Source organism: Hoplias malabaricus, chromosome 3 (assembly GCF_029633855.1).
Source record: "Hoplias malabaricus isolate fHopMal1 chromosome 3, fHopMal1.hap1, whole genome shotgun sequence".
Classification (NCBI taxonomy): Eukaryota; Metazoa; Chordata; class Actinopteri; order Characiformes; family Erythrinidae; genus Hoplias; species Hoplias malabaricus.
Window position 1 is genome coordinate 8,554,801 of NC_089802.1, and position 24,063 is coordinate 8,578,863.

Genomic DNA, 24,063 nt, shown 5'->3' on the forward strand with positions numbered 1-24,063 from the left:
GACAAGAAAAGCAGGAATGACTACAGAAACCTCAACAACTAAATATAATATTACAGTTTTCAGTAATAAATGCATCTGCACTCTGCTTTTATTACAGATCTTTTTATATTTTAGTTTGTCAAAGATCAGCATTGTCTTGCTTTTCTTGATTTAGTGAAGCACAAACACATTCAGTGATAAGGAATTTTGGACTCTGGATCTGAAAACATCAGCTGCATTTTGTTTGATTTGGAAATGTTTTTAGGTGTTCCTTCTTATGGTATTATGTCTTCTACTCAGAGTGGATTCCTCCCCCAAATCAGAATCAAGCATCGATCTGTTTTTTTTTCTTCCATCTCTTATAGTTGAAAGTTTTATCTGTTAAGAAATATTACCTGAAAAAAAACAACTTTTAATGTATTACATTTTTGACTGAGAATTACATGAAAGGTTGTCTCTGACATTTACCCGGTACTACAGGGTGGGCCATTTATATGGATACAACTTAATAAAATGGGAATGGTTGGTGATATTAACTTCCGGTTTGTAGCACATTTGTATATGGGAGGGGTGAAACATTTCAAGATGGGTGGTGACCATGGTGGCCATTTTGAATTCAGCAATTTTGGATCCAACTTTTGTTTTTTCAATGGGAAGAGGGTCATGTGACACATCAAACTTATTGGGAATTTCACAAGAAAAATACTGGTGTGGTTTTAACGTAACCGTATTCTTTCATGAGTTTTTTACAAGTTTCTGACCACTTATAAAATGTGTTCAAAGTGCTGCCCATTGTGTTGGATTGTCAATGCAACCATCTTCTCCCATTCTTCACACACTGATAGCAACACCGCAGGAGAAATGCTAGCACAGGCTTCTAGTATCTGTAGTTTCAGGTGCTGCACATCTTGATGGTATGGTGTGGTATATGGGGTTCAAACATAGTGGGGCCATTCTTCATCAATGGAAACCTCAAGGCCACTGGGTATGCGAAATTGCTACATGATGATGCGTTTTCCTCTTTATGCACTGAAGCTGACACGTTCCCTGAGTTTTTCCAGCAAGATGGTGCACCACCACATTATGGGTGTCAGGTCCGAGCATTCCTAGATGAACAGTTTCCTGGAAAGTGGATTGGTCGTCGTGGGCCAGTTGAATGGCCCCTAAGGTCTCCTGATCTGACCCCCTTAGACTTTTATCTTTGGGATCATCTGAAGGCAATTGTCTATGCTGTGAAGATACGAGATGTGCAGATACTGGAAGCCTGTGCTAGCATTTCTCCCGTGATGTTGCTATCAGTGTGTGAAGAGTGGGAGAAGAGGGTTGCATTGACAATCCAACAAAATGTGCAGCACTTTGAACACATTTTATAAGTGGTCAGAAACTTGTAAATAACTCACGAAAGAATATGGTTATGTTAAAACCAAGCACACCATTGTTTTTCTTGTGAAATTCCCAATAAGTTTGATGTGTCACATGACCCTCTTCCCATGGAAAAAAAAAGTTCAAAATGGCCACCATGGTCACCACCCATCTTGAAAAGTTTCCCCCCTCCCATATACTAATGTGCCACAAACAGGAAGTTAATATCACCAACCATTCCCATTTTATTAAGTTGTATCCATATAAATGGCCCACCCTGTATATCTTATCCAATTATGATATACTGAAATAATTCACTGTGTGATAAAGGGCTGTGATTTCTATATGGTTCACCCAATATAGATCTTAATATCATGAAATTAAAGCTGACATTGTGCTTTCTAGCTTTATACCCATTATTCGATTTCAAAACCAGTGAATTGTGTCACTGTCCAATTATGGCCCATTGGAGCTCAAGCTCAGCACTGGGAGATTTTTTACTTCAGCTCTGTGTCACACTCTCCATCTGCACATTTAATTTGACTTAACTGAACGTCCTCTGAAGTCCCTTTAGTTTACATTCTCTCCATCATCCTTTTATCCTTCAACTTTGAAGTGCTAGGCCCTTGGGCCAAATAGGGGCACACACATTTTTTAATGTCGTCTTCACATAGTCTCTCTGAAGAAGAGAAGACAAGGTATGTTCTTGCTAATTTTTTCTCCTCCCTGGAGGATCCAAATAGTCCTAATAGTTATTTAGCTGGCCTCAGATGACAAGAGGTGACTGCAAGTTTAATTCAGCTCATCTGCCTCACTAGGGAAGCATCAAAATGGGATTTGCTTTAGGAGCTGCTGATTAAATAAAAACATTAATGCCATATTAATACAATTAAATGGCTGCAGTTTATAGCTTTTTTTCCCACTTCTTCTTCTATTTATGGCTGTTGGTTAGATGCCTTTATGAAAAGAGTGTGTCAGACGTCCTCATTTGGGGCTTAAAAAGTTGGAACAAAGAGAATTGTTGAGTTAAATAGAAAAATGTAAACACCTAGTCCTGAATGCAAAGGAGCACATTGCTTATAAAATGGAGCAGTTTCCGCCCTAAATCCCGCTCATACTGATTTGTGGAAATATATTTATTAAAGAAAATTAATTAAAGACTGAATCTCAAGTCAATTAACTATATGCATATATTTTAATATAATATACATATTTGCAGCTACTTAGCCATGGAAACCCATTCCATGAATCTCCATATACACTGTTCCTGAGCTAAAATGAAGGCCACATGAAGTTTGGAGGTGTGTAGCAATCATTTTTTATGTGGCCTACCACTTTGTGGCTGATTTGCTGTCGTTCACAGTTCTTTCCACTTTGTTATAATGCCACTGACAGTGGCCTGTGGAATATTTATTAGTGAAGAAATTTCACGAATGGACTAGTTGCACAAGTGGCATCCCAACACGGTACCATGCTGCAATTCACTGAGCTCCTGAGTGACCTACTGTCACAAATGTTTGTAGAAGCAGTCTGCATGCCCAGGTGCTTGGTTTAATACACCTGTGGCCATGGAAGTAATTGGAACACCTGTATTTAATTTTTTTGATGTATGAATGAATACGTTTGGCAATATAGTGTATAGCCACACGGGCTTTTTTCAGTGTGTTTTTGGAGGTCTGGGCTGGGGAATTGTTTCCTGGATTTAAATCTAAATGTTAACAAGTCACAATGGAATCCCAGTTGTGTGTTGAGTGTACTTAGATATATATTCCCCTACAGTAACACTATTAGAGGGTCCTGATACATGAAAGAACTCTGCTGCCTTTAAGCTTCCTTATTGTTTTGCCGTATGGCCACCCATGCCTCTCCTGCAGCTTTGTAGTACCCATGTCTACTGTCTGTGCGCAGAGAGGGAGAGGGTGAGGTAGAAAAAGAGATCGAAAGAGAAAGAGTGGTGCATCTCTCATCCCTCTGGCTCTCTCCTAGGCTTCATTCACATTGTGGAGATCTCCACTGCCTGCCTACGTTCCCTCAGCAGTGAATGACACTTTCTCTTGGCTCATTGCTGCATTGAGGCAGAGCACAGTGTGGTCCTCCCTTGGTGCGGGCTGGCAGTGCCCATTTGAGGAAAAAAATGCAGCAGTCACGCAATCACTCTCAGCAGGGATACAGGAAGGCGTGAGGTGACACAGCAGTGATGCAGACACACGTCAGCCCTGCTAGCTCTAGGCTAGTGCTGGGACAGTAATGTAATTTTTGAATTCTAATAATGGATTGGGGCGGCACGGAGGCACAGCAGGTAGTGTCGCAGTCACAGAGTTCCAGGGGCATGGAGGTTGTGGGTTCGATTCCCGCTCTGGGTGACTGTCTGTGAGGAGTTTATTGTGTTCTCCCTGTGTCTGCGTGGGTTTCCTCTGGGTGCTCCGGTTTCCTCCCACAGTCCAAAAACACACGTTGGTAGGTGGATTGGTGACTCAAAAGTGTCCATAGGGGTGAGTGTATGAGTGAATGTGTGAGTGAATGTGTCACTCTGTGAAGGGCTGGCGCCCCCTCCAGGGTGTGATCCTGCCTTGTGCCCAGTGATTCCGGGTAGGCTCCAGACCCACAGCGACCCTGATCTGGATAAGCAGTTAGAGACAATGAATGAATAATTGATTGGAAAATGTTGCTCTCAGTGGTTTATATTAACATTTGCATGTAATATCAATTACATAAGGTATATGATTATAGGGCAAAAATATTGTATTATGATACTTCAAGGCATTTTTATGACACTATTCACAATCAAATCACAAGTTATCACATGCGTAATATTTTTATTGTATTACATTCCAAAAGCATTAAAAGCACTGTCCACAGTTTGAGTATCTCATGCTACTGCACTAAATCTAATTGCAGACAAATATTAAATAAAGCATGTAGTTGCTTTATGTACACAATATGCCAAATTTTGGTTGGTATAACAGTAATACAGTATACAGCGATATTTAAAAAGGTGGATGGTATATCTAACTAAAGTAGAAATGTCTAAATTATGATGTGTGGTGTGTCAAATTTCTGTTCTGTGTCTGAGTAAGTTAAGTATGTGGCAAAGACTTCATTCATGTTCATTTAAGAGAGCCACAGGGAGGGGACGCTGTGGGAGCTCACTGCCTAGAGATGGCCTATTCTGAAAACGGGTGTGGAAAAAAATCATAAGAGTTTGGGATAAATGAGAGAGGAAGGAAGCTCAAAACAAAAAATACTCAGAAGTCTTCACTTGACTTTGTGACCACAGGGATGAGGTTTTATCCTTTGTTCACTTGAAAACCATCTGCTGTGTTGTGTTAAACCACAAGTGCCTGTTAGCTGCCCAGCTATGCTTCTAGACAGTGTAGAAGTCTTATATAGATCACACTTTTCTGTTCCTCCAGCACCCGTCACTGAAATTTGCTCTCTCAGAAATGTGTTTTGATTGTTGACTTGTGTGTTGATGTACCCTATGTAGCTGTGCTGAGCTGAACTGCACAGTGCCAAAAACCCTTCACTAGACATTGTGCTCACATATATGAGGCTCACGCAGCCTGACCGTGCACTCCCCACCTTCACGGTAATACCATATACGGTATAATTATTTTGAGACTGTATACCGACATGAAAAATGTGGACACCGCCCATCCCTAGCCACAGGAAAAAAAAATATGTTGAATTTCCCACCTGCATAAAAATCACTGCTCATATATGTAATATAGACTATTCTTGGCACTATAACCTGTTTAATGCATCACAAAAATTAAAGTTCCATCATTCACGGACAATAATTACATGTAATGTAGCCAGTGAAAGAAAGGAGTGATTGTAGGGAACTACGACGGAAAAACATTTGTAACTCAACTTGTTTAGTTTTGTAGAACTTTGCAGTAATGCAGTTATCTGTCTCCTGAATTTGGAGATATTTCCACTTTAAGTAATCCCACACAACAAAAATAAGTCAATATTACCCACCCAATAGAGCAGAAAAAGAGCTTGGTTCATGATTTTCAACATTTGGAGTTCTCTCTGTTGTCTAAACAACTCCAGATGCCTTTTCACTGCTGTGAGCAGCGAGGGGGAGAAAGCCTAGCCTACTTTTTTTTAAGCCATTTACTGACACAAGGGCTTTGTAAACACATTAGACTGGTTTTGAGCATGCAAAGGCACCTGAGAGTTAGCAAATCTTAACATGGCACACCACTATGTAACAAGCTCTGTGGGGGAAAATCCAAACCGGTGGGAAACAATTATAATTTGTGCTTTTACTTGCATTTTTATTTGCGTATTTTCTGATAGAGAAAAGTAATGACTAAATCATAAGTGGGAGCAAGATACTAATGCAAGGGTACAACCTGCAGCATAGGGAGAGCGCTCCGAAATGACTTGATGCAGAGCTTATGCCATAGGCTACACAAGAGCTTTACGCCATTGTGAGTGTTTATACTTCTGCGTTGGTTTCTGCATCGCTCTGTAATAACACTGCCACAACACTGGGACTAAATTGCAAATGTCTTCCTGTACACTATGTAGTACACAATGCAGTGGTCTAGTATTAGTTTTATAAATTTTAAATTGTTCTATTTAGTGAGTAGATTGTTGTTTGGGACAAAACCAAAGATGTGGCAAATTGCAAATAAAATGAGGGGGTAAAATAAATGGCAAAAAAACTGAACCACAGTAGAAATAAACCCATACCACAGCAATAATGTGGGTAGAAATAAACTGGTTGCGCCCTGTTGCAGGGTCTGAGCTCTGGTGAGGAGAGTGACAGTGCTGCTGATTAAGAGCAGTGACTGTGGTGTCAGTGGTCAGTAGTAAAGACCTTTTCATGGCTCTTAACAGAGCACAAGGCTAACTGCCTCAGTCTTCATGTCCTGACACTTTAAAAGACTGTGTTAATGGCTGTAGCTGTGATTTTGTAAAGGTGTTCACTACTTCCCTTCTACACCTTTTCTCATAATCTAGAGAGTGTGAGAGAGAAAATAACCCCTCTTTTTTCCTCTGTACATATAAGATGGTACCCTTTGTTTTAAAAATAGAGATACAGCTGCATTGATGTTGTGATTTCTGCCATTGACCATAATATCTCTTTATTTTAATATGCAAGTCCAGTGGAACTAAGCAGGTTTGGGCTTGCCCAGTGCTTGGATGGGAGACCTTCTAGGAAAGCTTGCATGAATAAATAATAGAATAAGTAATAGGATTTTTGAATTCTAATAATGGATTGGGGCAGCAGTAGTGTCACAGTCACACAGCTCCAGTGACCTGGAGGTTGTGGGTTCAAGTCTCACTCTGGGTGACTGTGTCTGCATGGGTTTCCTCCGGGTGCTCCGGTTTCCTCTCACAGTCCAAAAACACACGTTAGTAGGTGGATTGGTGACTCAAAAGTGTCCGTAGGTGTGAGTGAATGTGTTAGTTTGTGTTGCCCTGTGAAGGACTGGTGCCCCCTCCAAGGTGTGTTCCTGCCTTGCACCCAATGATTCCGGGTAGGCTCCTGAACTGGATAAGCGCTTACAGACAATGAATGAATGAATGAATGAATGAATGAATATATATATATATATATATATATATATATATATATATATATATATATATATATATATATTTAAGCATACCACACCACCAAAGAGCAGATAATTTAGTGTGTGCATATACACAGCAAACATAAAAATGATACAAAAACTAACCTTAAACCTTCACAGTAAATAACAAAACAAATACAACATAGTTATTAATCAGTGTAGTCTGTCTGCGTGGGTTAGAGTTCATTGGCTGCATTTTTTTATTTTCTTTTACCTCCAACGGGTGCTTCTGCTTGAGGTGGTGAAACATATCCGATGTGTTTCCCCCTTTTGTTGTTACAGGCTTCTTTCATATCTTAAAATTACAGCAGTGTGTACACTATATTATGCAAAACTGCATTATGTCATTACGTCAACAAGTGAGAATATTGCTATTATCACCGTATTCATTTAATTTTTTAAATATAATTTAAATAATTATCTAAATTATTAGGGACGATACAATATGGCACAGCTCTAATCTGAAACGCAAGATTAAAAACCCTACGAATGAATATTCTGGACCAGCCCTAGCTTAGTTTTGGATCTTTCAAAAATAATCATGGAGAGGCTGGTGTATCCAGAACCTGGATCATTAGAGACTGAACATGCTTGTCCATTTTGTCTCCTCTTCCCAAAACAATCCCACTGCCCTCTATGCCGATGCCAAAGCATCTCCACCAGAGCCGAGCCTGGTGCTGGAGCCCAGCCAGGGAGGGGAATTAAAAGGGGATTTAGAGGGTGTTTGTATGTGGGTATATGTGTGTTCTTGAATTAGGCAGGAGGGAGGAGGGAGGTGTTGGTCAGTGTGTGTGTGTGTGTTTGGGGGTGTGCAGGGGACTGCAGTCTGTACACAGTGCACTGGGGTGTTATGCAACATGTTTACTAGCACGCTGACCAGAGGCGATTAGGACTCATGCTTTAGCCTACACTGGGCTGATTGATAATGCAGGCTGTAATTAGAGGTGCCTTGACTGTCTCTGGGTTAAAGAGGCAGCCCACACCACTCATTAATGCTGACTGATAGAGTCCGCAGGTAGAGCCTCAGCTCCCGAGGACCAACCTGCTCTGCAAGTTAATGGAGCTGTGAGGGCTTTGGCTCGTTTGGCTAATCATTGCGGTTGTGCTTTCTGTAGGTCACTGCTCTGTCCTGCACGGCACTGCATTATGGAAATGTGAAACACAACAGCAGAATAATGCCGTGCTGGCCAACTCAGTGGTCAGTCAACTTATGACCAGGTGTCAAAGCATTTTCTCTGAATGTCACATCATGAAAAGGTGGCCTATATGATGTTCATAGGAACCTGTGTCTCACGTGTTCTCTTTCTACGTTGTCATTACGGCAAAAGAAATCACATTTCGCACCATTTCTAGTGCTGAGTGATGTTACTGCAAATCAATATCACAATTGAACATTGTATCTCGATTATGTGTAATTAATTACTATTAAGTTTCTGTTTGTTGCCCTCAGTTAACTGACAAAGCTTGTACTGTAAATATGTTCAAGAATTATAGCTGAGATAATGTTTTCTCATGGTGTTTCGAGCTTGTCAATCCCTGTCCTCACGGATCTGGATATATTTAAAAACAAAATGGAGATTTTTGAGAACACAGTTGTTCTTGTGGGAAAAAAGCAGCTTTTGAAAACACTGACATCACAGTGTGCCTTTGACATCAAATAGCTCCTCATTCCCTATACAATAATACCTTTACTTATGAGTTAAATTTGTTCTGTGGCCGAGCTCATAACTCTATTTGCTTGTATATCAAATTAAATTTCCCCTTTAGAATGAATTGATATGCTTTTAATCCAACTCTGACACCCAAAAAAGAAAAATGTACTTATATATAACAAATAATGTATAAAAAATAATACATAATAAAAAAGAATGCAAAGAAATAAAGCAGTTCTATTAAGTGTATTTGCCTTGAAGATGCTGGCGGAGGTGGAGGAGATTGGTGGAGTTTTTCTTTTTTTGCTCTTTCACTTAACTTACTCACTAGTGATGGGAATTTCGGCTCTATTTGGGGAGCCGGCTCTTTTGATTCGGCTCTTCATAAAGAGCCGGCTCTTTCGGCTCCTAAATGGCTCTTTGTTTTACCACTTATTTCCACTGGTACAGAACAATATTATCTACATTTTACATGACTAAATGGACAAAATATTATTGTTCAATATTAAAAATAATACATAGTGTTGTAATGGCCAATTGTTTTTATGGCTGTCTTGTAATAACTCACTGATTGCACTCACACATTCAGTTGTATAAATAACTGGATTTGTATTTAAACACCTTAATAAAAAATCACTTGTAAACTCTGAATTATAGCCAATTGAACCCAAAAGGTAGGTATTACAAAATAGCTTATTAAATTAAATAATCATTCATTTCTGGGAAATAAAATAAACAAATACTCTGCAAAGTGCAAAACATTCAACGGTAGTGATTAAAACAACCACAACTGTCAACAAACATTTAACTGATTTAACATTTTCTTCAACTATTTTTTGGAAGGCAGATTGGCATTCAGGAAAACCAAGTGTCTCAGCTCGGAGGGTTGCAGGGTTGGAACTTGCTTGTTGTTCTCTGATTGGTTGAATGACAAGCCTTAGAAAAAAATGGCTCGGTCTTAGACAGGAACCGGCTCTCATCGTTCACTTACAAGAGCCGGCTCTTTGAACCGGTTTGTTCGCGACCGACACATCACTATTACTCACTACACACTTAATGCTACAATGCTACAAAAACAAGGAAATGACAGAGGTGCTTGCATGGCAAGATGACCAAGTGAACCGAATGCTCCCCGGGCTACTTAGTGGCCCTAGTTACGCTCGCTCGTAACTCAGATCTCGGCTTGCAACATAAAGTAAAAAATCAAATGAGTAATGGCTCGTATCTCTGAAAATTCGTAAGTTGATTCACTAGTAAGTCATAGTTTCACTGTATAGTTAATTATATAAGTCAACTATAATGTATACATTCAGATAGGACTAGATTTTAGTTTCCCAAATATAAACAATATTGTTTTAGAAATATATAATGCTTTTTTAAGATCTAGATTAAAGGGAATATATGTAGTATTTCATTCATTCATTCATTATCTGTAACCGCTTATCCAGTTCAGGGTCACGGTGGGACCAGAGCCTACCTGGAATCACTGGGCGCAAGGCAGGAATACACCCTGCAGGGGGTGCCAGTCCTTCACAGGGCAACACATTCACTCACACACTCACACCTACCTACGGACACTTTTGAGTAACCAATCCACCTACCAATGTGTGTTTTTGGACTGTGGGAGGAAACCGGAGCACCAAAAGGAAACCCACACGGATACAGGGAGAACACATCAACTCCTCACAGACAGTCACCCAGAGCGGGAATTGAACCCACAACCTCCAGGCCCCTAGAGCTGTGTGACTGCGCCACCGTGCCGCCCCATGTGTAGTATTTCTACCTTAAAATTACAGCTTCAAAAGAATTGTGATGCTCCTCTGACCTGTAATAGGGAGAATAGAACTATTCTCACTGCTCTGCAGGGCTGCCTCTCTAAAAACTAGACAGCAACTTGAGAATCACAGGGAGGAGACTCTTATGAGAACTGTGTAATGCTTTATGGCACATATGTCATGGGTGTTTAGCTCGCTACAAAAGAATCTGGCTCAGTTTGCCTGGTATGGACATTACGGCAGAGGCTGCGACAAAACCGATTTGACTTAGGAAGCAAGGAGGAGTGAGAGCAGCTGTACAAGAGTTAATACTGGACTAACTTTACTCAATGAAGGGAGCTGAGACAGACATTACAAAAGACTGATGCCTACTCCTTATTTGAGTAGTAAGTAATGACATGTTGTTGCATTTTCTTGATGTGCTGTTCGTTAGTGATATGTTTTGTTGACGAAAGTGTTATAATCCGGCATGTAGGGGGAGACCAGGACACAATAAAGCCAAGTAATTTCATGACTTGCATAGTTCACAACATGAGGAGTATGGAGTATGGCCATTGTTTTTAGGTTTTCCTCTATGTTGCTTCCATGTGGCATATTGGATAGGGCATGGAACATGTATGGTAGTGTGAAACCACAGAGGGAGACAAATTTAAAAGAATTAAAAGAAAAGTCTGCATAATCGATGTGGGCAGTATTACATCAGTTCTGAATGTTAGTTTCAATTCATTTTTGATTAATTGCCCAGCCGTAACTCTCTTCTACTTTGGGGACCTTTAGACATCTAGGATAAGAGCATATACAGAGATGTAGGCACATTTTGTTTTACGTACGAAATGCAGACACAATGGTCTACCTTTGTTTAGAAATACAAATTTTAGCAAAATAAATTATTTTTATTCCTGAAGAACCTTCTGGTATCAGTTTATCCCTTCTAATTATTTAAGGAAAGAATATTAGGAAGCACAATGTCTTCTCCCAGACCAATGGGACACAATATCTCCCAAAACCTGTGATATGTGTATCCCACTAATTTATTTATTATTCAGCCCTGAGCTTTCCCTGTGTTTGTTTACATAGACACTACTGAATATTAATGAGTCTGGTTTGTTGTTTGGTCCCTTGCTTTATGTCATGTCTGTGTGTATAAATGTGTGTTTTTTATAATTATTTATAGGCTCTATTACATAATAAACCAACCACAATGAACTAAGCTGACTGCAACATTTTTTCCTCAGTCATTGGGTTTATGTTACTGTAAGATGAAATAATGAAAGAATGATGAAATCACGGGATTATAATGATCACTGGATTAGGAACATAACGAGGTAGTTCACCTTTTTTATTCATTGCAGCATACAGACTATGGGGAACAGACTCCACATGGTGGCAAACATCATCCATACATAATTCGACTCATGCCTGATGCAGTAGCTCTGTTAGATTTTGGAATTTTAAGGGTTAGTAGGAGTATATCCCAAATATGTTCATTGGGGTTGCAGTCAGGAAAATTTGGGTGTATGGAAGCAAATCTGTCTCATCAGATATTGAAGTATTACCACCATTGAATTTGTAGTACTGATTTTTTTTTTTGCACTGGAATTTATTCATTCATTCATTCATTCATTATCTGTAACTGCTTATCCAGTTCAGGGTCATGGTGGGTCTAAAGCCTACCTGGAATCATTTGTCGCAAGGTGGGAATACACCCTGAAGGGGGCGCCAGTCCTTCACAGGGCTTCACTGAAATTATGCATCTGAAATTTGTTGCTTTTGAATTTAAGTCTGTTATATTGTATCTTCAGTGAGCATTTCAGATTTTTGAGACACCTTGAAAACAGAGATAACATCTGCGGAAGGAAGCTGAATGTGTAGTTTTTCCACGGTATGGAAGGTTTGTTCGTATTTTGCCATCTAGCGGCAACAGAATGCAACTAGTGCAGCATTTAAGGTGGAACAGAAAATCCGAATAAGAAACTCGCAAATAAGTAGCCAACTTCAGCGTTGTGGTTGGATGTTGGTTCGACTGGAGACCGAATCGATTGCTTATCCTTTGTATCCCAGATGTGTACTCTGATTGTTTTGACTCAAAATTTGGCATCGAATTTGAGCAACTTCAAAATATATTGTTCAAATTTTTTTAACTTGAAAATTTTTTATCTGAATTTATTAACCTTGAAAAAAAATGTGAAAATGTATTCTTGAAAATTCATGAGTTCAATTCAAGAGAAATTATATTCAGATGCATAACTGCGAAGCAAAATATTCAGAGGTGGAAATCTGAAGATTTAAATTCAAAAGCATAATTTCAGTGCAAAAAAAATCAGTGCTACAAATTCAAAGGTGGTAATATTTCAAAGTCTGATGAGGCAGATTTGCTTCCATATGGGGGCAAAAGCAGTGTGAAGAATTCATTTTCATGTGCCTCCAACCATTCCTATGTGATCCGAGCCTGATGACCTGGGGGTTGCCCTGTTGAAAAATCACACTGTTGTTGGGAAAGAACTTCTGAAGATAGAGGTGCAAATGGTCAACTAACAGATCCCTATTTCAATAACCATTCAAGGACTGTGGTATAATTAGGGATGGGTGGTTTTTTACGGTATTACCGTGAGGTGGGGGTGAGGGTGCACTGTGTGAACGCTGTGTGAACCTCATATCTGTGTGGGTCGTGTGAAGGTTTATCGGCACTGTGCATTTCAGCTCAGCACTGTCTGACTGTACACAACAACACAGGTGTTGGCGATTAAAAAAAAAACCTGAGAGAGTTCCCGAGAGAGCAAATGTCAGTGACTGATGCTGGAGGAACTGAAAATTAACAAATAAGACAGGCTCTACACTGTTTAGCTCTACACTGACCAGCAAACAGCCACTTGTGGTTTTGCACACCACAGCAGATGTTTTCCTGTGAACTGAGGCTCAAAACACACACACATTTAGAGGATAAAACCTCATACCTGTGAGAACAGTCGAGTGAACGGTCTTCTGAGTATTTTGTCTGTTTTGAGCTTCCTTCCTCTCTCCTTTAATCCAAACTCAGTGCTAAATTCACAGCTGAGGTGGAGTTGTACTTAAAGACATAAAAATAATTTGATACACCACAAACACTTCATGAATGCAGCCCTGATTTTGAGATTCCTTCCACGTTTTTAAATAACGTTGTATATGATATTACCATTATACTGCCCAACCCAAGGTAGAATGCTCCCCGGACCAAGACTCCACCACCACCAGCCTGTTTCACTCCAACACTGAACCAGGAGATGAGGCTTCATGATGAGGAAATGTGGTTTCTGACATATGAGGACTTGTCTGTCTACATGACTCAACAGGAAATGCACTTGTCCCTCCAGACGATGGTCTTCCATGTGTCCACTGTGGCATGTCTTTGCTGTGATGCCAGTCGCGACACGAGGCTCACTTCTCGGATCAACCACAAGCGGCCGGCTGCTGTGTGACCTTTTGGCTGTGTGTTTGTTGATGGTTCCTCCACCCTTGGTACACTATGATACAATGGTACAGAAACAGCACAAAGGTGCACTGGCGAAACACTGGCACCGCACATTTAGGCTCCAACTATCTGTCTGCTTTCAAAATTGCTTCGTTTACTCATAGCTGGTAAATGCTGGCTTCTGTTGTTCAGTGGACAGGTCAGCATCTTATGAGATCAGACTGTGATGTGACCACCATTCAGGGAACTTTATCATTGCCACCTGCCAGGTGTTCCTACTCTAGTGATTGTTCAGTGAATATACATACTCTCACCCCTCTGAACCACACTGATATTTGAAAAGTTTATTCAGTAGCGTAAGAGAGGATTCATATTTGTTTTTCTGGTAAGTCCTTGATTGTTAAATCTTAGGCTGGTGATTTTACCAGTTGGCTAATATGTAATGCGATATACACTTCATTAACTAGTTTTTGAGTTTGAAATATTAATGCATTCATTGTCTGTAAGCGCTTATCCAGTTCAGGGTCATGGTGGGTCCAGAGCCTACCCGGAATCACTGGGTGCAAGGCAGGAACACATCCTCGAGGGGGCGCCAGTCCTTCGCAGGACAACACACACACTCACGGACACTTTTGAGTCACCAATCCACCTACCAACGTGTGTTTTTGGACTGTGGGAGGAAACCGGAGCACCCGGAGGAAACCCACGCAGACACAGGGAGAACACACCACACTCCTTACCCGGAGCGGGACTCGAAACCACAACCTCCAGGTCCCTAGAGCTGTGTGACTGCGACACTACCTGCTGCGCCACCGTGCTGCCACTTTGAAATATTTTTATGTCATATTTTATATCTTGCCATTTTGAAAGACAAGCAGTGTCAGCAGTGTTTTCTGCAGATATATGCCATTCACCCAAAGAAATGAAAAAAATAACTATTTTATCTTCAGACTAACTGGAATATGATGTTTATATATTCGAATATCCATGCTCCTGCTTCAGTGGGCGTGCTGAGAACACACCCACCCACACACACACACACATACACACACACACACACACACACAGTGTTAGACAGTGGAAAGTGAAGTATGTGTGCATGACCCAGTGCAACACCTGCCTCAGGTCTGACATGCTTGGGCTTTTCGCATACTTCACTTTCCACATGAGTGTCTGAACCTCAGACCTCTCACAACCCCATCTCATGTGCACACACACACACACACAATAAAAATTACCCATTGCAGGCCAAACACAGAGGTTAACTCAGGTTGCAGGAGGACCTGTGAGGGTGTGTGTGCATGTGTGAGAGACAGAGAGAGGTGTGGGGGTGGGGTGGTCAGTAAAGGGCACAGGACAGTGCTGGACATCCTGTAACCTGGTGGGGAAACTGTCTGATGCTTGCTGTGCCTCTGCAGCTTTTCACTAGTTCGCTCCCTCCCTCTCTCTCTCTCGCTCATTTTCTCTCTCAGCTGGGACTCTGCCATGTTGCGAATGGAAAATGGTGAAGGGAGGTGAGGGAGTGGGAGAGGCAGGAGGAGATCATTTAGAAGATGAAAAAGAAGAGAAAATCATCTCCAGTCCTGCCCTTTAATTTAGGAAAACCAATATTGACATTCAGAAGTTTAGAATGATGTTGCTGTTATTTTATCCACTAACGTATTGAAATGGTACAAACTGATGTCAGAATATACTTAATGTTTTATTGTGTTTAATACTGAGATGATGCATAATATATATTTAATACACTCTAGCTATTTATTATAATGTGTATATGAATATTGAGGACAAAATCAATACATAAAATACAGATCTAATTATGACTAGACTAACCAGGATTAGAAGGAAACACATATATCATCATTAATATAATGAATATAAATATACATGCGTAACATTAGATACATTATTTACATTATTGATTATATCCTGTCATGTTAACTACTTCACTTTTTTCATTCGCATAATTACACACTTGTGAAATCATTTACATTTCTTCAGTGTTCAGCTGAATATCTTTATGCATCTTCACACAAAAAATGTATTTGCATCACATCAGAGAAATGTGATACTTTCAGAACATTTACCATTTTTAAACAGATTCCTAAGTGTAGTCAGTTTATTTATTTATTTTTTCATTTTCCCCTCTCTGTACAGGTTATGAGGAGAGTAATGGTTCTGTTCTCCTGACTTTGTGCTGAGGAGGATTGTAGAAGAACTTGTTGGCTTATCTAACAGAAGACAAACATTCTACTGGACCAGAGAGAAATACCTACACGCTCACAAATAGCCAGAAAACCAGTAAAGCTGCTACAAAAGGCAAATGGCCAAGTGTTAACCAGGCTGTGCGCTTCAATCAACTCCACTCCATCAGCTCAGGTGGGGTCAGTGGAATGGTCGTGACAGCCAGGCCCTGAGAGAAGAAACATTGCCATCCTCCACAAACTCCACACTCAGTTCTCTCTTTCTGATTCCATCATCCAGTAATAAGGAGGAACCTGAGCCACACATACAGCACTCACATGGGAGTGACATAGGAGCCAGTCCTGCCTTTCCTCTCTCCTGTATACACGTACGTTCACTTAACTCCACGCTTGCTTGGCCATACCCCCACAAGCCTTCTTCAGGATGATGCCCTCCTCCACCTGCGCGACTGGCCGGGGAAGGAAGTGGCCTTGGTGGTGATTGGCTGAGGAAGCAGAGCTGGACCCATGTCGTGGAAGCGGAACTACTTTGCTTCGGGCAGCAGCGGGCTGCAGGGGATGTTCACCCCTCGCACCATGACCTCCATCGCTCCCAGCAAAGGCCTGAGCAATGAGCCTGGCCAGAACAGCTGCTTCCTTAACAGCGCATTGCAGGTGAGATTGTACACTCATTTCTGTTTACATCTATATTACAAGATGAGGATGAGTTCATAAAATGCAATAAATAGCTCATAAGTCCTGTATTGAGACCAAGGAGGATACAGAGTTGGGGTTATAAAAATATAAGGGGGTTGTAATATGCTAGTTTTTTTAAAATAAGCATTACATAATACATTTTTAAAAGAGGTTATTTTATATATATATATATATATATATATATATATATATATACATACAGGGTGGTCCATTTATATGGATACACCTTAATAAAATTGGAATGGTTGGTGATATTAACTTCCTGTTTGTGGCACATTAGTATATAGGAGGGGGGAAACTTTTCAAGATGCGTGCTGACCATGGTGGCCATTTTGGATCCCACTTTTGTTTTTTCAATGGGAAGAGTGTCATGTGACACATCAGACTTATTGGGAATTTCACAATGGTGTGCTTGGTTTTAACATAACTTTATTCTTTCATGAGTTATTTACAAGTTTCTGACCACTTATAAAATGTGTCCAAAGTGCTGCCCATTGTGTTGGATTGTCAATGCAACCCTTTTCTCCCACTCTTCACACACTGATAGCAATGTGATTGAAAAAACAAAAGTTGGATCCAAAATGGTCAACTTCAAAATGGCTGCCATGGTCTCCACCCATCTTGAAAAAATGTTCCCCTCCCATACACTAATGTGCCACAAACAGGAAGTTAAAATCACCAACCATTCCCATTTTATTAAGGTGTATCCATATAAATGGCCCACCCTGTACTTATTCTGAATTTAGAAGACAAATGTACCGACTATAGTTTACATTGGTGGTGAAAGGACCCAGAGGTCTACCCCAAAATATCTATCCAAATCAGCCAGTGAACTTAAAGGAGCAATCTGTAATACTGACTCCAAGTGTTTAAAATCAGAACTATAATACAGTTTCAAAACTCTGTTTAGTCTCTGTTCCTCCTTAAGAGCTGAAACTAGCGCTCTAGCTTTTGAAACTTTTTGAAGCTACTGTTATTCCACTTTATCCATTTAAAGCACACAAACAAATTGTATTATTCAACTAATTATTCAGTTTTCGTATTCAAGCATTTAGTTCCAACTTATATGGAACAGTTTAAGAATCTTATTTATGTTTTTGTCCAGCTTCTTATTGAACACTCATTTCCACCTTAAACAGCTATGCGAAGCTAAAGCGAGTGCTAGTTTTTACAAACAAAACTCATTTTGAAGCATGTCCTCCAATTTTATCCATTTAAAACACACGGCCAAGTGCACATCATGTCACTAAATCTTGATAAAACACACACACAGAGAAACATACATTAACCTGCCTCAATTTCTTTAAAACAAACAAATAATGGTATTTACACGTTTCAATCATGTTATAATTCACCTTCCTTGTATAAAACACACAAAACACAGTCCTAACACCTTTCAAACGTTGCTATGCCTCACTTTCTTTATATAAAACACACAACCTATGGTGTTTACTCCTTTTTAATCTCTACATAGGCGTCTGTACTTCTAGATTTTTTCAGAAATTATTTGCTGTTAACAGTTCAGGAGAGAATTAGCCAGCTCTGGCTCTGTTCTGTGTTGCTGCTTCTTTGCCTTCATTTTTCAAACACAGCGCCAATGTTTCCTCTCATTTTATTCCGTCTCTGGTCTTAGAGATTTTTAGAAGGGCAATGGGGCTTTTTGGGTCAGGTAAAATATAACATTAAATTAACATCACTTGGTCATTTCATGGCTACGAGACACTGTTTGTGGACCTGGCCACAGGATGGACTGTAAAATGATTGGACAGAGGGCGGGAGGGCGGGATCTCGGGATCTCGGAGGGTGGGATCTATGAATTCCGCTCCGGACTGGGCACTTGAGAGGCAGCACTGTTTTAGCTTTGACTGTTTCCTTAATCTATGATCACACACGCTGGACACTTTATGACACCTTTAACATGTGTTATTGTTTTAATAATAAATGAATTTAAGAAATATATGTATTATTTATTATTGTTATTTCCAATATATCTAGAGGTAATAATAATAAGAATAATATGTTACAAATAAAGTGGTAAATCTAAGATGTTGGGGACTGTTTTACCTAATAATGCCTACAAGTCTCCACTATGAATACATTTTAAAATTTACACCAGGTCAGATATTTAATGGCAGGCATCAGAAATTTGGTTGGGCAACCGCATCTAAAAATGCACATGGTGTAATGTTTATATTAAAATCTATGACTATATATTTATTATATTTCAAATAACAAATATTATTAGTATGAAAAGTAATTCTAAACACTTAAACTGTAAATCCTAGACCTGTAAATGTGAAAGTAGTATCCACTAAAAACTCACATTTGCAGTGTGCACACAGAAGGATGTGGTCACTGTTTCTGATGCTGTTTCTGCTCTGTTTTGCATAGCTCTATCTGGGTCTTCCCTGTAGGCTATCCCTACTTAAACCACTCTGTGTCTGTCCTGAGAGTGTGTCTGGCCATGAATTAAACATTCCACTCTGCTACCTATCCCATCAGAGGCCTGGCCCACACTCTAAAAGCCAGAGAACACTCAATCCGGGCGAACAGTGAGAGAACAAGTGTAGAACACAGAGAGAGTGCGATAGAGACAGGGGACAGACAGAAGAAAGTCTGGATGCCACTATGCGTGTTTGATGCGCTGCACTTGAGAGTAATTATGTAATGTGTTTGACTTACTGGACAGGAAAGGTGTGCAGATGTGTCTATGTGTTTGAATTTCTGCGCAGTGATTAATTGCATGTGGCTCAGACGGATCAGGGAATCCACGATTAATGAAATGACAGTTTGTCAAGAGTCCTTCTACAGCACACCATTCTTAAAATTCAAGATTGACTTTTTAGAGATAACCATAAATATAACTTCATGATGGACACTTCCGTAATTGTTAAACATAGTCATTTCCCACCTTCAGAAGGAATTGGCAGTCAGGGGATTATGTTAAAAGACAATAGGAAATAATTATTGGACTTTCAAACCACTGATCCGTCCATCTCTATTTAGGAGTGATACTTATGGTCAGGAGTGATGTTCAAATAAAGGTTATGGTCCTGATACCACAGCAGGGCTATTTATATATTGCTTTATTATTGCTTGGGGATGGTGGAGTTTCAACGACCTTTACCTCTTCAATGACATTCAATGAAATTCCTTTGAACCATTGTATCGTTTCCTCAGTTTATTTTCTATATCACATACTGTCCTTTACATCACTGATACTAAGACAAACACAAAACTTCAGGGTCACTGGTGATTCACTGACATTTAATAGAGAGTAAAAAAACCCTCTGTCTTGCTACTCCAGGCTCAGCACTGCAGAAATAGCACTATGTAACATTTGGAGTAGTGTAGGAAACCACACCCCATCTGTTCATTCAGGACAGTGCTGTAAACATTAATTACACTCTGCAGGTGTCGTAAATACAAAATCTAATGTTACTTAAAAACAAATAAATAAAATAGCACTTGTTCCTTGTTAAATCTGTCCTTTATTTAACATGGAACCTATTTAGAAAGGTCAAGTCGCCTTGGGTGGGTGACTACCCATTCTTAGAAGAAACATGTGAATGTAACATTAGACCTTGAGTCTGAGGCCATTTATATCCATGTGACATTTGGGCCGTATCTCAAAGCTGCAGGACAGCATTTTGGACAGATTCCTAAAAAACTCTTCCAGAGATTAAGTGTTTAAATTAAGCTTCAAAGTTGAGTTCTAAATTTCTGCCTCCATCCCTTCAGCCCATCTTCATCTCATGCCATCTTAAGTAATGTGAAAAGTTCTTAATTTAGCAAGAACGTTTTTCCACCCTTTTATATAAACCAGGAAGGGATTTGGTCTACAGCTCCAGTCCTTGCCTCACCTCGATGCAGTGTGGAAAAGCTGCTTGATGATGAATGGGTGTTTTTTTTTTATTTAAGATTAATTAAACAATACCAAGCAATTACAATAATTTTAGGTTTGTCTGCAGTCATTTGAAGACCTCTGAAGTAGATCAGGTTAACAGCACGTAAATGGCATAAAATTCTATAACAAATATATAGGATGTAACCATAAATAGTAAATAAATAAATATGTTTTATCTTGAATCTGTTTATTTTCTCATGCAGTTATTTTTTATACATTTTAGACTAATACACAATTTGATTTAATTTTCCCAGGAGTCTTCACTGTGACTAACTTTAACATCTAATTCTTAGTTGGCCAGATGTTAATAATCAACATACAGCATATGTCAGACGAAAATAGCTAGTCTTGACAAACTCTTCAGAAGGATTTGGAGATTTAATTGACTTGGGACGAGCTGATTATGTCTCAGAATTTGCCACTAGGCTGTTTGAAATAATTGATAGATGGGCGGTCAGATGCAGCATATGTTTAGCCTGAATCATACTGCACCGGCAGCCATGATTGCCTTTTCTTTATCATGTAGTTGCCAATTAGTGCTGGTTAATATTGTGTTGTGTGCGCCTCTTTGCTCAGGCTGTGCACCTGTTCTGGGGAGTGCTGTGATTTCACTCATTAGGATGAGAGCAATAAGCCTTTATCCACATTAAGCCTTATCGCAGCTCATTTGAATAAACAGCCTATGTCCTTGATGCTGGTCAGCGTGAGAATGGCGATGCTAATTGTCTGGACCGTTTCTGGCTTTGGCCATCTTTGTCCTCTAGACCGCGGTCACGCTGCTCCTCTGCTTTCATTAATCTCCCCACTCTGCCGGCCAGCTTGATCAAATCCAGATTTTATGATGATTGCGCCACTTAAAAGGCCGTTTTTTTTTCTCAGATTTCTGCTCACACACCAGAAGCTTATATAATTATCTGTGATAGAAATACCTGGAAATCCTAAAAAAAGGAAAGTGGAGAGGAAAATGAACTAATTAGGCATGGCAGTATTTATTTTAATCCTCAAAGGGGCTGATTAGCTGCTTTTCTGACCAAAGCTTAAGAAAGACACAGCTAAAGTGTGTTATTCATTTGTCTCTGAAGATTGGAGATTGCAAATTGACATTGTCCACTATGACTTTGTTTGAAGTGAATGAATGAAATCTTTTCATGTTTAAATAGCTTAATACATTTCTAAGTAACTAATTATTAATTAACAGAAACAATCACTTTTGATCAGTCTTAATTAGGGAGGATAGCACCCCCACAAAATGTGTCACTTGCGGTGAAGGAAATTGCAATACTGGCTCAAGGACAACGGAATATCCATATTCAGTTATGTTAATTCATGCATTTTATGTAACAGGATGCCGGCTAAATTAAGAATTGTACTTGATCTACAAAGTGTAGCATTGAGAAAATCTTTAGTATCTTCTTATATTAATTAGTTTTGTTTTGTTTCTTTCTCTTCTGTTTACTCTTTGACTGAAACTAGCACTCCAGGTTGTTAATTCATCTTATTTTATATTTTAGTGCTTGTAATTCTTTGCATGTCTTATGTAAGCATATTTCCACCAAATGTCCCATGCACAGATTCTGTATAATTAAGCTGCAAACATGTAAGCCATGTTTACATGTTTAATGCCACTGAAACCTGGAAAGTCAATACATGAAATGGCTACGACTCGTTTGGGATAAGCTTCTGGCCCAGGACTTAAAAAGCCAGGCCTATTTGCATGTCCCTGAACATAGGAGCCATGGCTGATTTTGGCCTGTTACCTGGAACACTACTAACGGTGCTTTTCAACAGCAGGGGAACGACTAGACGCACTTTTACCTGGTTGCTTTTCCACTGGAGTAATGTTACGTACTGAAAATCTCGAAAGGTGTGAGGACAGCTGTGAAGTTGTGGTAGCAACACTTCATCATTATAAAACAGAAATTAAGCATGGCTCAGTGACAAAGCCTCGAGAGGGTGTGGATCTTTTAAAACTGAGAGTTATATTTAGAGCCTAATTGTAACTCGTGCAGTTTTTGAGGCTGCTCTGGAAGCAGGGACGAGCCGTTGAAGCTGGAGAATAAAGCCCTAGTCCAACAGATTATCATCCTTGTGTTTGCCTAGTGAGGAGTCCAGAGGGATGTGATTTCCCGTTTAGTGAGGAACTATTGAAGAGTGCTACTGGCACAGTAACAGACATAGGACTGTGTAGAGTCCACTGTGTTTATGCTCAGGATTTATGGATTGGTGAACCGTATGCTGCAGGCCTTAGCCCCAGTTGACCATCTCAGCTGCCTAGTCCACTTTGCTGCTTACGTTCAAATTCGTTCTGTGTCTCTACACACATGATTTGTTTTTAAGACATTTTGACATATAAAAAATCATTTTATTCTAAAACCCTTATGATGGGATTGGAGCACATTTGTTAGATGTCGTCCTGATGTCTGTACATGGTATCAGACCGGTGCTATTTTTTTTATAAGGTGCTATCTGCGGCTCCTTAAGTGGCAACATCATCTCATTGGTGTTTGTTGATGTAACAGAACTGGGAAGTTAATGTTCTTCTCAAAGCACATTGAGCAGTCCACAAGTATGGGCGTGATGCCCTGTGATGCCCAGGGTGTGTTCCTGCTTGATTCGGGGTAAGCTCTGGACACACAGTGACCCTGATCCAAAGGAACTGGTTACAGAAAATGCATGATGAATGCATATTATTTTACTATTTTAAAATATACTTACTGGTTTTCATGTGTAAATGTGCCATTATAAATATAATAGACCCATTTAAATACTACACAGTAAATTCACCAGTGTTAATTAACACTCTCAGTGTTAACACTAATACTGTTGATTTAACACTAGTGAATTAACTGTGTATAATAATGAATTTAGAATTATGCATCTAGAAAAATACACATTTGTCATAAGCATAAAGTTATCATTTTCCTGTGAAGTTACACATTTTGAGGGCTTTTTTTTTTATAAAAACAACAAAATAATATTGTGTTTATGCATATGCTCTCTACCCTTTCGCCTATTTGCATATGCACACACACAGACCAGGCTCAGTGGCACCACACTAGCCAAGAAAGGAAAGGCATACACAAACACTAAACAGCAGCTCTGGATACAGCAGTGTGTATGTGTGTGTGTGTGTTGGTTAATCCCATTTCGGAGGTGCGTGATCATACACTGAAGGCTTCCTGAATCCTCCAGCTGGATGGGCTCCTGTAGGCCTGTGCCCAGTGACGCTAAACCATATTCCCTCTGTAACAGTCCCCAGTGAGGGTAAAATGCAGTTTCCTGCAGGTTTAATCATTTCCACTCATTTATTCATTTGTTTCATGCAAACCATAGAGAGAGACATGTTTATTCCTACATAGCTGGGTATTTTTAAACATGCTGGAGAATCCTACAGTAATGAGATTACTCTCTAATCCGAGCTGTTATCAAGTTCTTACAGATAT

At 39.7% G+C, this 24,063-nt stretch overlaps 1 protein-coding gene across 3 annotated transcripts in view; it reads left to right on the plus strand.

The window, feature by feature from the left end:
• The window catches only part of usp54b (ubiquitin specific peptidase 54b), a 113,754-nt gene that overhangs the window by 25,341 nt on the left and 64,350 nt on the right, over positions 1-24,063 (plus strand). For all 3 annotated transcript variants that reach the window (XM_066665008.1, XM_066665009.1, XM_066665011.1), the window contains exon 2: positions 15,971-16,671. In XM_066665008.1, the coding sequence (XP_066521105.1) occupies positions 16,525-16,671 (147 nt within the window). In that variant the 5' untranslated portion in view covers positions 15,971-16,524. The remainder of the gene's footprint in view (positions 1-15,970; positions 16,672-24,063) is intronic.